A 15,416-nucleotide genomic window follows, 5' to 3' on the forward strand; every position below is an offset into this window, starting at 1 on the left:
TGACCACAACAACAGCTAGTTATTAATGATATATTCATTAAAAATGACTATTACCTGCCGCCCAAGCTATTCTTATAGCTCTGGGGGCCTTAATAGTCTGAACTGTCCAACTTGCAAGACTCTGATGGTTAGTAGTTGTGCTTTTACTATCACTGGCAGCGGAGGCTGGGGAATGTGTGGTGGAAGATGCAGTGGCCTCCTGACGAGAGCCCTGGCACTTTTTTTTTGGACAAATTAAGCACTGTTCACACATCTCTGCATAAACCTGTACAAAATAAATAATTCAATGCTTCTGTTCTCCAGTTGTGCAAGGGCATTGAATGTTTGCGTCAAAAGCAACATCTGCATATGACAAATCCATATGATGCAAAATATCCTGCTAAATATTTTAAGACCAGATGTGTACCCAAAGCAAGTGGTAGGAATAAAAAATTTTTTTTTTTTAAAAACCTCACACGAGCTTCACTTAGAATAACAACCAATCGGTCTGATGCTCCTGCATAATCTTGCCCTGTCCCTATTTCTTGTTATTAGCCAAAATACCATATTTCTTATACTTTGCATTTTTTCATATAGGAAAGTGACACGTCGTCTATTTATACACTCCTACACAGCTGGAGGCATCCCTTTAATGATGCATTTTTATATAATTTGATTCATCGGCGTCGGGGGTGCATCGCGATTTTCTCTCAACAAACGGTACAGCGCTGACATCAGATTCTCAGTGAGGGAAGAGTTGAAGGTAGATAATTGGGATACATTTCAGAGAATCTAAAAATCCAGGCATGGATCATTGTGTGTTTTCTTTCTAAAACTCAACAAATCTGCAAATCGATCGCGCATCACCCTCTTGCCATGAGCAGGTTTTGGCTCCGTATTATGGACTTTGGCAGTTCCCGTAAAGTTGTACAACTGTTGCACAACTAATATTCCCCATAACAAAGGTTATTCATTTTAAAAGGGGACTCTTTGACTACTGATCACTTGAGAGATCTGCCTTTCTTAAAAACATGACGTCATAGTTCAAATGACACCAACAGCCATTGGTGCACCTGGCACGTTGAATCAAATGCCCCCGCCTGGAGCATCGGCTTTCAAATGTCAACAGAGCCATCACTGTGCAATAGACAACTTTGAGGAGGGAGGTATGCTAGTGTGCATTGCAAGGGCTCCAAAATGTGCATTGAAGAGCCACAAAACCATAGATCCCTCACTACTCCCTAATAAGCGGGGAAACGAGACGCATAGGAGGTACTTTAGCGCTTGATTTGCTGCACATAGCAATGGTCTGATTTGGTTAGGCGCCATCCTAAGGTGATGGGAATGGATTGCCTTTCTTTATGTTTATATCTGGGATGACTTATTTATTAGTTGAATGCCCTATCTTTTTTATGATGCTTTAGGATCCAATGGACCGTGATGTTAGGTGGTTATATTGTTCTTCGATGCATTTTTTTTTTTTCACAACAAGTTCTTCGATGCATTTTTAACTATTTTTTTTTTTTTAACAATGATTGTTATTTGCCTTGTGAATTTAATTATATGAATTAATTGTATATGCTCTTGTCTCTTTGGGAAACAACAATATTTGGAGGGAAAAAAGGAATCACAGATCCAGTCTCACTCAATTAGGACATCCTTGTGGAATTGACGGTTGAGAGGGAGAACCACGTCAACCTGCGCTGAATGGAGAATCAGACCATCACTATGAAATTGACAATTTTGAAAAGAGGTACCCGTGTGCACTTCCTGCTTGAAGACTAGTCCGGAAGGGTCACCCAAGTAGGGTCTTAAAATCGGCCCATTAATGAGCAATTAATAGTCATGAACAGCGAGGTAGATCAGTGCGAACGGCCCGGCCTCATAGGATTGTGTTCAAGGGTCAAAGACTTAGAGGGCAAGGCATATAGGCCATCAAATCCTCAGTGTTTCTCCAGAGGCTGCCAACTAGCTGTTAATTTCGTTGAAGGTTTTTATGATGCAACCACAAATCCACCTGCAAACTGGAAGGCAGCCACCAACACTACATCACGCAAGGCATTAAGCAGCTGGCAGACGGAGTCAAGTAAGAGTCACCCGTACTCTGTGACCTAGCAGTTAATGGATGTATCGCCTAGTGCTACATCCAGACAGCCAAGTGGCTCATAACTTTAACTGTGAATGTTAACACCGTTGTTTCCCACAAGGGTACCCTTAAAGGCATCCCAGAAACGACTCGTAATGTTCCAAATCTGCAGAAAGCTTTAACTTTAGTACACCTTAACAAAGAAAATGGCCAAGCACCTTCACAAAATGTAGTGTGCCTTCTTCGAGAACATTTTACCGCCATTTTACTGAAACATAGGCAGAAGCACGCTCTGTGCTCACGAAGTTCCGCGCCCCGTCACTCTGCTGACAGCCCGCATTGCTATTCTGCGTCCAGCACTTTTAAGGGAATTGGTATTCCACAAGTGGCGGCCAGCTGGCAGGCATGCAAGGTGTCAACTTTCACAGGAAATCCTGAAACCAAATTCAGAGAGCATTCCTTTAACTTTTTCCCCTTCCCTTCACAGGAAGTTCATCTGCACTATCCTTTAATGCATGACAATGTGTGCCTGCTCCGCCACAGGAACCACAGAAACGCAGACTCAACAAAAAAAAGCTTTCGATTGAGCCCCTGGCCCACAACCATGATCAAGAGACCATCTCCATGAGAAACATGGATGATTTTGAGTTTTCATTTGTGGACCAAAATGTATGCAGAAACCCATCAAGACACATCTGTCTTAGAATGAACACCTGCTAGTGTTACTAGTGACGTCACACACGCAGTGCTAACATCAAATAGATGATCCAACATGGCGTCATGTTTTGCAAGGTCTCTCCCAGTTGTGTAATGTAGGAGGGTTCATTTGGAAAATATGGTCAAAATTATTGTACAGAGGGCACTACTGGACACCGGCTGGATGCCAGCTTGGTACCACCCTGTGACTTAGGGCAGCAAATTAAATGCTATACTACCTTAGGTCTGTGCTGATGTGATGCACAAGTAACCACATTACCCAATAATATGTGCAAAAAGGTATATTTAAAATTCATAGAAAGGCAGACAGAAGAACCAGGCAGCTCTGATGGGATTGAAGGCTACACTGGCTGAGTGGGGAGATACATATTACACCACCACCAGATTTTCATTGTGCTTCTGGGTCAGCGGAACAGTGCCCTCTCCTACAGAGAAGACACTACAGTGCTTGGTGTGCTAGAACCAGAAAAATAAGACTGAAAACACAAATCGTGTGAGGAGAATTGACAATAACCAACAGCCACAAGGTTTACACCACTACAGATTGTGGCAGGGGTGCAAGCATGAACAAATCTCATTTAGTGGAAAGTTGAACTACAACATATACAACCTGGTCTATAATATACTTCTATAACTTTTCATGTTTTGAACAGGATTTCAAAAAACACATGTAAATGGATCAAGCAGCATCACTCAAAAGAATCAAGATCATTTAGGGCTACCTTCTTCCCGCTCTGTATGCCTCGTCTTTTGACAACTTACTAAAACAATAGACATGGCCATCCGTTAGGTCTCCTGTAGCAACCATAATTAGGAAAAATGCAACATAGTTTGCAAGCTGTGTTTGTAATAGGCGCTAAAAGTTCATTTTAAAGCAAGAGTTTTTGTCACAGCCCTTCTCAAGAGGGAGTCGAATGAGATGATTTAGGTATGTTCCTTCTTCCACCGACTCAAGTCGGTCTTGCATAGTTATTCCTAGTCTGAGGCATCCCTTCTTTTTCCAGTCTCAGATGCAATATTTCCTCTACGTCAATGATTCTTTACCTAACTTTGTATCCACATATGCTGGCATTGTAGGTGGAGGAGTTCTCTCTTGATGGAACGTAGTCTCCTTGTCAGCATTTAAACACCTAGCTACAAAAGTGTGCTTGTCCTAGCCATACTACAGAATTCTACTGGTGAAAGCTGCACCCCCCAAATACTACCCCAAACTTTTCTATTCTAGAATACTCAATGCCACGTTTCATACAAAAACAGTCTATCGCCTGCACCCTCCACTTTACAGAGACGGTATTATCATACACATAACAACGTGACTACCTTTTCCCATCCCAACGACGTATTCTCCGCCCTCATACACACTGGCTGCAGGACCCATGGACCTTCGGTGTAACTTTGTGCACCATCTCTGGTGCGAATGCTTCTGCTCTTCTTGCAACCAAGAAAAAGATCTGTCCAGTGAACAGTAAGACAAGCTGCTGAGTGGACGCGGGCGATCTTTAGTTTTCTTGGAGATTAACGGCACGCACAGTATCGGAGTCGATGAGAAGCGACTATCGAAGAGGATCAAGTACCAGTGGAGATCTAAGAGCTGGAGTTTGAGTGACGTCGCGAAAGAGTCTCCCTACAGAGCTGTGGGTCAAATTGGTACATTAGCGAGAGGCTAGGACTGAAAGGTGAGGCCTTCACGTCAAACTTAAATTGTGACCAGGTGGTACCAAGCTCCTCACAGGTTCAAGCAATACAGGGTAGTTTTGCCACTCTCATCCAATTAACTTTCACCCAAATACTTCCCATGACTTTTCAGATACATATTATCTGAGTATGGTGACCTTCCCCTAATATTGAAAAGAAAACAGAAAATCACTCTCAGTATTTTAGAGCGTTACACCAGCACTGCACAACAATATGCATCGTAAAATGTATAAACAGAACTCATAGCATCCACTCTACACAGTCTGCTATGGAGGTAAATGGACATTATGTTCACCAACACCAGCCCGGGTTAAACCATTCACGTATCAACTGACTGGCCAATACCCAAACCAAAGAACCCAGGAAACAGGACGCACCCTAGCAAGGATGACAGGCACACCCAGTCAACAGAATGGTCAACATCACACACAAACTATAAACTGGCATGGCCACAAACACACCGATACCCACAAACTACAACTCAGAAATTACTTATCTGTGGTGCAATCCTCAAAACAAGACTAAGTTACTGCTGTAGGGCCTTATTAAAGACAATATATTCATTAACAAGAGGTGCATAACATCTGCAACCAAACCTTACTTCCGAGGACCACCAAGCCTGAAACTCCCACCCCATCCCAACCAATCACAAATGCTCTCAAAACGTCAATGTCATTAAAGCAACCGCTGGTCTCCAGCCTTTAAAACGTGTGGAAACGAAACAGATAAAATTCAACGTGTAACATTGAAAGCACATATAGGAAAAAGTTTTCAAAACAGTTGCTTTTTAAATGGCACATCACATACAATCACGGATATCCTCAATATAGCTGGCGAGGGCCAGGCCCCTGTCATTACACAAAGAAAATTGCATATCTCGTCAAGGATTCGGTCCAAAACTAGGATAACAAAGAGGGAAGCCAAGGTGTGGCAATACCTCCCACCTCAACCAGTACCAAGAGAAAGCACAAACTGCTGCCTCTTAGAAGGGCGCCAAGAAGCAGCTCGCCAGCTGCACGCTTGTTATTAACCAAGCTAGCCAATGCAGGACTATCAGTTGCTTTGTGAACCCTCTCTCTTTATGAAACCACCTCTCCCTGGGGCTCTTGCTCTAAATATTTAATTGTTTGTTTTCACAGAATGAACAAAAGCTTGCCACTTATTTTTTTTTTTTTAAGCAATGAGCCCCACCCATCACATCAGACTATTGTTTTCTAACGTACTGCACAGGGGAGGAGCAACAGGACGCCTCAAACCACCAAACCAAACACAAAATGAGGAGGACTGAAGTTCTTGGTGCCTGGGGAGAAGTCTTGGCAACCAATCTGCTTCTGAGTTCACGAGACTCAGCCCCACTCCAGATGAAAGATGATCAGGACGTGGTCGCACTTTCTCGCATAGCGGCACCTGAAAAAAAGGTTGTGGGAGGGGAACGAAGGCTTTTCTTTTTTGCGCATGTTGTCCTGATGTATTAAATGTCCTATTATTAGATCTGACTTTCCATCCACTTTCAGTCAGTACTACTTCTTCCTTTGGACCACACTAAAAGTTATGGAGACCATAAGACCACTCAATGGCATACAGCTTTTCCAGTTTTTTTTAAATTAAATTGAAAAGGAATATTGAAAGCTGTTGAGGTCCAGCAGAGAGATGAAACAACATTCCACACACCAATTGCTTTGTAAAGTAAGTCCTACAAGTCATATTACCTATTGCAAATCTGCTGGAGTGCAATCTAGCAACCAACCAAGCACCTCAAAATTGAATTAAAAGGACCAAGTCAAAAACGCAACCCTTGCACTGGTCGTTTGGTGCAAACGCCAGAGCAAAACTTCTTGCACCATTTTAACACCATGGAATTTGTCCCGGCAATTGTAGCATGATTCCCAGCAAGATAGAGCCATACAACTGCCACAACTCTGCAGAACGTTGGAAAATTCTCCGACAAGCCCCGCTACTGCCATTACTGAACCACTCCGTTGACTCACTGAGGCCTTTCGCTCAGACAGCTTACTATGCAGCCATGTCCGCGGGCACTTACTCACCCGGATGCAGTTGGTGATCTCCCAGAGTGCGCAAAACAGGAAGCAGCTCAAACAACAACAGGTTGCTCAGGAGAGGAAAAGCACAGGAAGTATGAAGATAAGTATGATCTTTGGGGTGGATTAAGGAAAACCATACTGTGCTAACATCCCACCCAGTTTCAGAACATTCTCATCACGGTAAATAGGGACTGGGAAGGAGGGTGTCTGCTAGAGACCCTTTGCCACAGAAATTCCTCCCCACCATGATGTCTTGTGTTATTGCACACGATTGTCTCGCTCGTGCCGGGCCGTCTATCTCAAGCACGTGCTCGCTTGTCCCTGGTAGGGGCTGCCCATCTCCTCAAGGAAGACTTCAGACTTATCCGGAGATCCCTGGGACTCCCCATAGCTTGCAGACCTGTCACTGTTACAATATTCAACATCGTAGAGCATGCTTATCAACCGCAAGGTTATCCCGGCTCTTAGAAGGAGATGACCTGGGTGGGCTGTATGAGGAGAGCCGATGGGAAGAACCAGGTTTTCAGTTTCTTGCAGATTTCGAGGTCTGAGCATGCGGCTCTAATGGGGAGGGAGGGTTTGTTCCAATCTTAAGCGGTGAGGTGGGAGAAAGCACCACCTCACCGCTTTGTACTCTCACAGAACATGTCTTGTCTTCAAGGCCACACAGATACTAGCTCAGCTATAACCATTTCTGAACAACCGCTCACAGTATCAACCACACCTCGGACTCCGCCTCCCTGTCCTTACCAACCCTCACCTGGGGTCCTCTGCCAGCATCTACAGAACATACTACTGGCCATCGACTCTGTGGCTCTTGAGACTACAGAAGAGACAAAACGTGCCCTGCAGAGCAATCTCTAGACATGACCAAAGCCCAGCAGGCTGGACAGAAAAGATGTGCTACACCCACCTTAAATAATCTAACACCCCAATTAGAATAATAAAACAGGAACACAGCACACTCCGTTTAAAAGCAGGGACACAGCACACTCCGTTTAAAAGCAGGGACATAGCACACTCCGTTTAAAAGCATGAAAAATCACAGCAACACATTTTGCACAAAAGTTTGTTTTTTTAACCCCACTGGGCTAAGTAAAGATTGAATCTTGGCAGTATCAACTCAGACTTCCCTTTGGGAAGGAGAAAACGAGCAAATTGTATGTTAAGAGCATCCATCATGTCAACACTCAGGGGCAGATTTACAAGCCCCTTGCGCCACTTTTACGTCGCCGTTGCGTCACCTTTGTGACGCAGCGGCAGGGCAAAGCCAGCGCCATGCTGCGGGGTATTTACAACGTGACGCATCTGGGTCATCCCTGCTGATATGCAGGGATGCGCTAGTTATTGTAAATCTGCCCCCAAGGGGCAAGCCTCTTGCGCCACTTCTGCGTCATTTTTAACATGGGAAAAGTGACGTACGGGTGGCGCAAGGGGCTTGCAAATAAGCCCCAAAGAGAGACTTCTGAATTCGGTGCGTGGAGCCAACAATCCTCCATCACACAAAGTTTTATAGACAACCGTTCAAATATATGGATGAACGCCAGTCCCCTGCAGGACTCGGTGCTCGATAGAGGCTGCCTGTAGCACCCCCCCCCCCCGCCCCCTCCCCCCACACACACACACACATGATATGCTTGGAGGTCTCGATTCTCCACCCGCCCCAGTGGGGCATGTAACACACCAGCCCCAATGAATAAGGACAACTTGCATTACACTTCCTGCCCTGCATTAACTTCTGAAAGGAATGCTGTGCGCGCGCAGGAAATTGACAGAAATGAGGGCTCCCACGTCACATCCCCCCCTTAACATCGTCTGACACATCAGCCCCACCCTCCACCCACCGCCCCATCCCGATAACCAGCCTTGCTTTTTCAATTTCCCCATCTCCTTCAAAAAAAAAAAATAGTTGAGAGAACCTTTCAGAACATGAATAAATATTTCAATTTTGCGGGCAAATCTCGGCGAAAAAGCCCGAGGGCGAAGTGATTGAAGGGGACGCGGAATAATGGATTTCATTTAGATAAGATACTGGAAATTATTTTTCGAAAAATGAAGACTGATGGGTCCATTGAAAGCTTTAAAATGGCGTTTTGCAGGAGCTGGATTTCAGATTCGCCCCCGCTGCCTGGCGCCATCTCCCCATCTCATCAGGAGTCTCTCTCTCTCTCTCAGGACCCTTCTCGGCTGTCTGTCAGCGTGTCCGTCAGTCTGTCTCTACAAAGATTAAGAAACTTCTGCACCGGCCCACTTTACATATTTCACCCACGTTAAGGGTTCTCCAGCCCCTGCCGGTGGATGCTTGGGTGATATTTGGGAGCAGAGGGGAGTAACAAAGCAGGGGTGGCTGTTACCTTCCCTCACAGCCACTAGAATACAAATGTAGAAATGACTTCTTTCTACAAGGAACACGCAACTGCTTTTTTTCCTCTCTTCTTTCGTGTTATTCTCGTACTTTTCTGTTGACCTTTCACATTAATGAGAAAACGTGGGTTAAAGTTACTGACTGTGGAAACACTGACTAAACACGATTTATAATCCTGGCTTCTACCCTTGAAAAAATGGTGTGATCCTAGGGAAATTACTACAGTCCTTTGCCTCTAGAAATGGCACATTTGACATTTCTTCACACAACATCTTTACATTTCTGGGCAGTTTGTATTCTTAAACTATTTTGTATAACTTCCTTTCAATGTTCACACTGACAAGCTCTCATGCGCTAGGTCAGTTTGATGCCACAGTGGACAGAATTTTCACCAGCCAGTGTAAAGACCAACAGCTAATCTAAGAACGACTTGAAGGTACCATAGAAAGACACCATGCAGAACAGGAATGCAAAGGTGTGGGAGCATAAAACTGGTGCTAAATCTGAGCCATTGGTTGCAGGTGGGGTTCAACAGCACTCATTTTTGGGAACATGAATTGTTTACCATCATCAGGCTTTGACCCTGAACAGGACAGAGAAAGGCTGAAAAGGGGGGGGGAAAGAAGACAGAAAACAAAAAAGAAACTAACACTGAGACTTGCAACCCATAATGGCCTAAAGCTCTCCACTCAACATCCCAGTCATTTATTCGACCTTCTTAGAAATGACCACCATTTCACAATTCTTCACTCAATTTCATGAGCGGCACACAGCCCCTCACAACTGACATCTGCTTATTAGTCACTGTATTCTGATAAGCGGTTTCTAGGATTAAAAAGCCAAGAAGACGTCTACAAGGCGAAACACGTGTCGGCTGTATCCGTATCTAACAAAGTGGCCTTCAACAGCTACAATATCAACATAGGCTTGTCTTTTGAGACATTGTTGGCTCAGTCATCAAAAGGATTATGCTGCATATGCTTCTGTAACAAAAGTTAATATCTGCCAATATAATAGAAACAAGGACTACAACTTAACATTCTAACATGGCCTGCTTGCTCTATACAACTACTGTTTATATATACTGCTTTATGATATCCAGACTTTTTCAGAAATTTGAAAAAACAGACAAAGAGAGAAAGCAGGGAAGAAAAAGAAACTATAAGAGTAAGATAATGGGGAAGGAAAGGTAGTGTGGCTGAGTTTAATTCAAGCATTCCATCCATCACATTTTTGTGTACTTTAGTGTGTTGCCCTAAGTGGGAGGGTGTGCGCAGACGTGTGTACCGTGCACATTGTGTAACTGGAACAAAGTTGTACCAAGCTGATGAGCTCATAACTAGGGTGAAACCGGTCCTGGGTTGCTAGGGTACTGGTTCAGGGAGGACCTGGCTTGGCAGTTCGGGATAGACTGTTCTGATTGGAGCAGGGTCACGACTGATTTGCATATAGCTGGGTCCAAACTGAGGTGGCATGAGGTGCCAAAACAAGGACGGTTTGAGATGCGGCCGAGTGATTATCAGTGGCTGAGGTTCATTCCAGCGTTCCATCCATCACTTTTTATGCTTTAATATAATGTGGAACAAGGGCAATTAGGTCTCGGTGGTAGGCACCTCCGACCCACAGCAGAACCAGCCGAGGGCGACTTAGAAAAGCTTCGGGCAACAGCACTTAGTATTTTACTAACTAAACACTTCATACAAGTCCTGCTTTGCAGAGTTCCTGGTAGGGGGCACAACAAGGGGCGTTAATGTGAAAAGCTGTATGTATATAAATACCTGTTTAATAAAAATTGTGAAAGAAAAAAAAAAGAAAAAAACTATGACGTTGGAATGCACCCCTCCTGCGTTCAGCTTTAAAAGAAGGCTGCTTCAGTAAAGGGAAAAAACACACACACATTCTGTCTTCCTCTGGCATTTCCTTTCTTTCAATTAAACCCACATGTCTGTGGATGTTTCTCCCTCCCCCACCCGCCTACTGCATGTTTTCTTCATTGAGAAACAAACAGCGCTTTGCAGAAATCCGGAAGCGCTTGCTGGTTTTAAGGTTTGGTGTGGAGGATGCGATTTTGCAGTGCGTGGATAGTAAGACTGTGTGTAGAGCCGTCATTTGCGAGCGTGAGCCTGTACTGCCCGCAGCCAGGTCTGCCTGTAAGGGGAGCAGCGGGCGCCTGCCGGAGGTGAGCGGCCACAGGTCTCTCCAGTGGACCTGTCTCGAGAAGCGGCTTCTCCCCAGACACGCTCTCAGGCAGCAAACAGAGGTGCCATCCCTCGGATGGGATGCCAGGGTGCCTGCCCTACGGGGCAGTGCCATCCACGTAATATATAGCGCTTCTCCGCCTCTCAGCGCCACATGCCCAAGACAGGCTCTCGGGCAGCAGCAGAGGTGCCCCCGTGCCACCCCTCCCATGGGATGCCAGGGTGCCTGGCCTGCGGGGCAGTGCCACCCACGTTATGTCATGAGCTTTCCTATAGCGCCTCCCCGCGCCATATGCCCCCAGACACGCTCTCGGGCAGCAGCAGAAGCGCCCTGTGCCATCTCTCGGATAGGATGCCATAGTGCCAGCCTGTGCCACCCACGTTATGTCACGGGCTTTTCTATAGCGCCTCTCAGCGCCACATGCCCCAAGACAGGCTCTCGGGCAGCAGCAGGGGTGCACCGCGCCACCCCTCGGATACGATGCCAGAGTAGCTGCCCTGAGGGGCACTGCCACCCTCTTTATGCCATGGGCTTTTCTATAGCGCTTCTCCGGCTCTCAGCGCCACATGCCCCAAGACAGGCTCTCAGGCAGCAGCAGAGATGCCCTGTACCATCCCTCGGATACGATGCCAGGATACCTGCCCTGAGGGGCACTGCCACCCTCGTTATGTAATGGGCTTTAGAGCTTCTCCGCCTCTCAGCGCCACATGCCCCAGGACAGGCTCTCGGGCAGCAGAAGGGGAGCACCGTGCCACCCCTCGGAAACGATGCCAGAGTACCTACCCCGAGGGGCAGTGTCACCCTCGTTATATCATGTGCTTTTATATAGCGCTTATTACATTGCGCACGGTCCCGTGGCGCTTTCGGGATCTGGGCTCCCGTTATGAACAGGGTACACTCGCTCACCTGAGTCAAAGCGATCCATTGACATTGTATTTGGATGTGCTTCGTACTGTTTAGTGGTGATTCACGCTGGGCAGTGGCAGGCGAGGTTAGAATTCACCGGTATGTGCTTTAGTGATGGACACGTATTGGAGAGCGGCAGATCAGCGCGCACGTGCACTCACTGATGGCCACGGTGGTACTGCGCGCGCTCCCTCTGGACTCCATATGTACACAGTGCCCAGGTCAGCAGCAGGTACCCTCGCTTCACCACACAGCATGATACTGACCTAATATAGCGCAGCAATACCAATGCGGTGTCCTAGTGGCGCAAGCGCTAGATTCCATCATGTTATCGATTGTTTGTGTAGGTTGAACTGACACTAGCATGGGTGTACTCGCAGTGCAGTCATTATATAGGCGAATCTTTAGGTGGAGGGGTGTGTTGTAGTAAAGCGGAGGTTTGAAGATGCGTGTGCCCGAATTGCACTTTTATTAAAGGTGGCTTTGTAAGTGTGCAGGAGAATTCCCCATCCCCTCACCCTAAACTCCACACAAGCAGACCCTCATCCGGAAACTAAACTTACTTTCGTGCACCTGTGGTACGTAATGTCCGTAATCCACAGGTACCCAGACCTTTCAACTGGTAGTTTGAGCACACCCCCTAACCTGAACCAGGTATCCCCCACTGTCCTGCACATTCTTCTCACACAAGTGAGGGTGCACCTAGCGCCTGAGCCCCATAGCCTTCTCTGACATCATCAGCCCCGGCCACCCTATGTCTGCACCCAGACCCTACTCATCTCTCCTACACCCGCATATTGACAACACCCCACACCTCACCAATATCACAAACATTCACCCCAACTAGGGCAGTTCCACAAACAGATCACCTCCAAGAAAACCCCTGCAGAAACCCCCCCTGTCTGTCCAGGCACCATGGCTGCTTCCAGATTTGAACTAAAAATTACAGTGTCTAGGTGTGAGACTCCATGTAAGAGTCCGAACCACGGGAAGCGTGGCTGCTCACCAAAGCGTGAGGCTCACACTTAATGAGTGAGCCCGGGAGCGTCTGCCGCTAGGCTGCGCATTCTCCCGCAGGATGCGTGAAGGTGCACTAGTGAGGATTCCCACACAGGCCGGCGGGTGAGGGGGCTGCCCTGTCTGACCCCTGCAGATGCAAGTCTGCCCCCGCCCCAACACGTGCCTGGCGATCACAGTGAGTGCACGAGCCACGCCATGCCCCGCCCCCTCCCCCGAACAAGAAATGCACTAACATGCTCGGGAGCTTCTCACAGAAATGTTCTGCTCCTCAAGGACGGGCTTCAGTGCGCTCCACCGGGCAGCACGCGCCGCCTCTTACACATCCACTCACCTCCTTCCCTCAGACACCTCACTAGTGATGGCTCCATCTAATAACCCATCAGTGCTCGCCGTGCAAAAGAGATGGAAAGTTTCACGAGTATAGGCAACCCAGACCTCGTCGTGGCCTGCCACCTCCCACCCAACAGGCACAGGAAGCGGGGAGACAATACCAAAGGCCCGAACTGCCTCGGAGAACCGGGACTGACCGCTGGACTCTCAAGGGGCCTCTTCAAGGGAGCCCGCCATAGCCAGGCGCCTGCACAACAAGGGAAACACGAAATATTGAATACTGGCACAACATGCCCCCTTTCACGAGTTCCATTGGTCCATGTGACCCCCGCCACCAAACAAATCTAACGCCCAGAGACGGTCATTCTAGGCACACACAGAAGTCTCCTGGAAGTGGAAAATCATTCCCTCCATCAAACCACTTAACTTCAAAAATCCTACATTTCAGGAACATTCTGACCGCCCCACTCCAAATATACCCCCCTAAGCCCGGATACAATGCCCCTAACAACCGATCTGTAAACAAGTGACTCGGGTGTCAGACACGTTGCTGCTCCCACCCCCTCCTCTAGGCTCTAAACACACTCTCAGCGCACTGAAGGCGGCCCCCAAGCGCTATGCGCCCAGACATCGGCGTGAACTTCTGTGGCTGTCTCGGCTCGTGTCTAACACCGAGCACATGATGCGCGGCACTTCTAGTGGAAAAACATCAACTCCGAGACTACAGGCTCTCTCCCCACACTCCATACCCCCCCCCCCCCTCCCCCTTTACCAGGGGCACTCACTGCCTTTTCTACCCCCGGCCGGGCAGCAGGGACGTCGCCCAGACTCAGGCACAAAGCACAGCCCCGCACAAAAGACGGCAGAAGTTCGGGTCCTACCTTGAGACAGAGTGTCCGAGAGAGTCAAAATCCAGATGAGCAAGACCAGCATGCTCCCTACTGCACCCCCCGGGCGGCGGCCGAGTTTCGGGGGGCTCGACAAGGGGGATGTCCGTCCCTCGGCGTCGCCTTCCTTTCTTCCTCCTCACTGTTCCTCCAGATAAATCATCCCCCACTGAAGAGAGCCGCCAGACCGTCCGCCCCCTCGCCTCTCACACACTCTCCGCGCACAAAAAGTCTTGGAATGAGGGAGGGATGGATCCAGAGGGGAATGAACCATTCCGCGGGCGGGGGGAGGAGACTGACTCCAACAAAGTCCTGAGGATTCGCAAATGTTGCTGCAAAAACGCACACAACGGAATTACGGAACTGCCCGAATTGCTGGAAGTTTAATACGGCGGGCGGCGCCTAAAGAGCTGCGGGGAAGGAGTTCTAATAAACCCGGAATACGAGGAGACTTTGTCTCAGATTTTTGGGGTTGTTTTGCTGGAGTTTCTCTCAGTTTTTGTCCCTCCCCTCTCCTTGTGCCGAGGGATGGAAATACTAAACCTCCCCCCAGCCTCGAGGTCTCCCCACCTCCTGCTCGCCGAGAGGGGAGTGGAGACTTTCCTTTCACTTCCTTTCCTTCGGAGGGATGCAGGCGCTGAGGCGGCGAGGACCGGTCCCCAGAGGCGGCTGCTTCTACTCCGAAGACAGGCAGGGCTTTAAGTGGGCCGGGTCTCAAGGGGTCTGAGCACTGGCAGTTTTTTTCAGGGGGCCTCGAAACGGGTCTCTATCGGGCTCTGTTTTGAGCTCTGGCAAAGGTGGTCCGGTTTTTTTACCGGACTGCAGTGTCTGGAAAAAAGTGCCAGGGTGCCAGAGCCAGATAGAGACCCGTTTAGAGAAAGCAAGCACATGGATGTGCGCTGCTCACTTCTCACTAGTGTAGAAGTTACAACGTGACCTCATGCCAGATGAGTGTTGTAGGGGAAGGGACATCCTTTAAAGAGAGTCATTTTCTCTCTGGATTTCGTTTCTCTTTTTGAAACTCAAGAGCAGCAACATCTCGTGGTATCATCAAGGCTTTAAGTAGAAGCTTTTTCAATATTATATGTAACAAATCATAGTTGCAACTTATTTATTTTATGCAACTAATAACCATTGACAAAGCCAATAGTCCTGACTTGTTGTAGGTATGATGTTACTTGTTGTATCTT

General features: G+C 47.6%; 1 protein-coding gene across 2 annotated transcripts in view; it reads right to left on the reverse strand.

Annotated features, from left to right (window-relative positions):
* KIRREL1 (kirre like nephrin family adhesion molecule 1) overlaps positions 1 to 14,447 on the reverse strand; it is a 459,284-nt gene extending 444,837 nt beyond the window's left edge. The window contains exon 1 of one of the 2 annotated variants that reach the window (XM_078670245.1): positions 14,221 to 14,447. In XM_078670245.1, the coding sequence (XP_078526371.1) occupies positions 14,221 to 14,272 (52 nt within the window). In that variant the 5' untranslated portion in view covers positions 14,273 to 14,447. The remainder of the gene's footprint in view (positions 1 to 14,220) is intronic. The other variant, XM_078670244.1, reaches the window with a different exon arrangement.
* Positions 14,448 to 15,416: the final 969 nt, after the last annotated feature.

Source organism: Lissotriton helveticus, chromosome 12 (genome assembly GCF_964261635.1).
Source record: "Lissotriton helveticus chromosome 12, aLisHel1.1, whole genome shotgun sequence".
Lineage (NCBI taxonomy): Eukaryota > Metazoa > Chordata > Amphibia > Caudata > Salamandridae > Lissotriton > Lissotriton helveticus.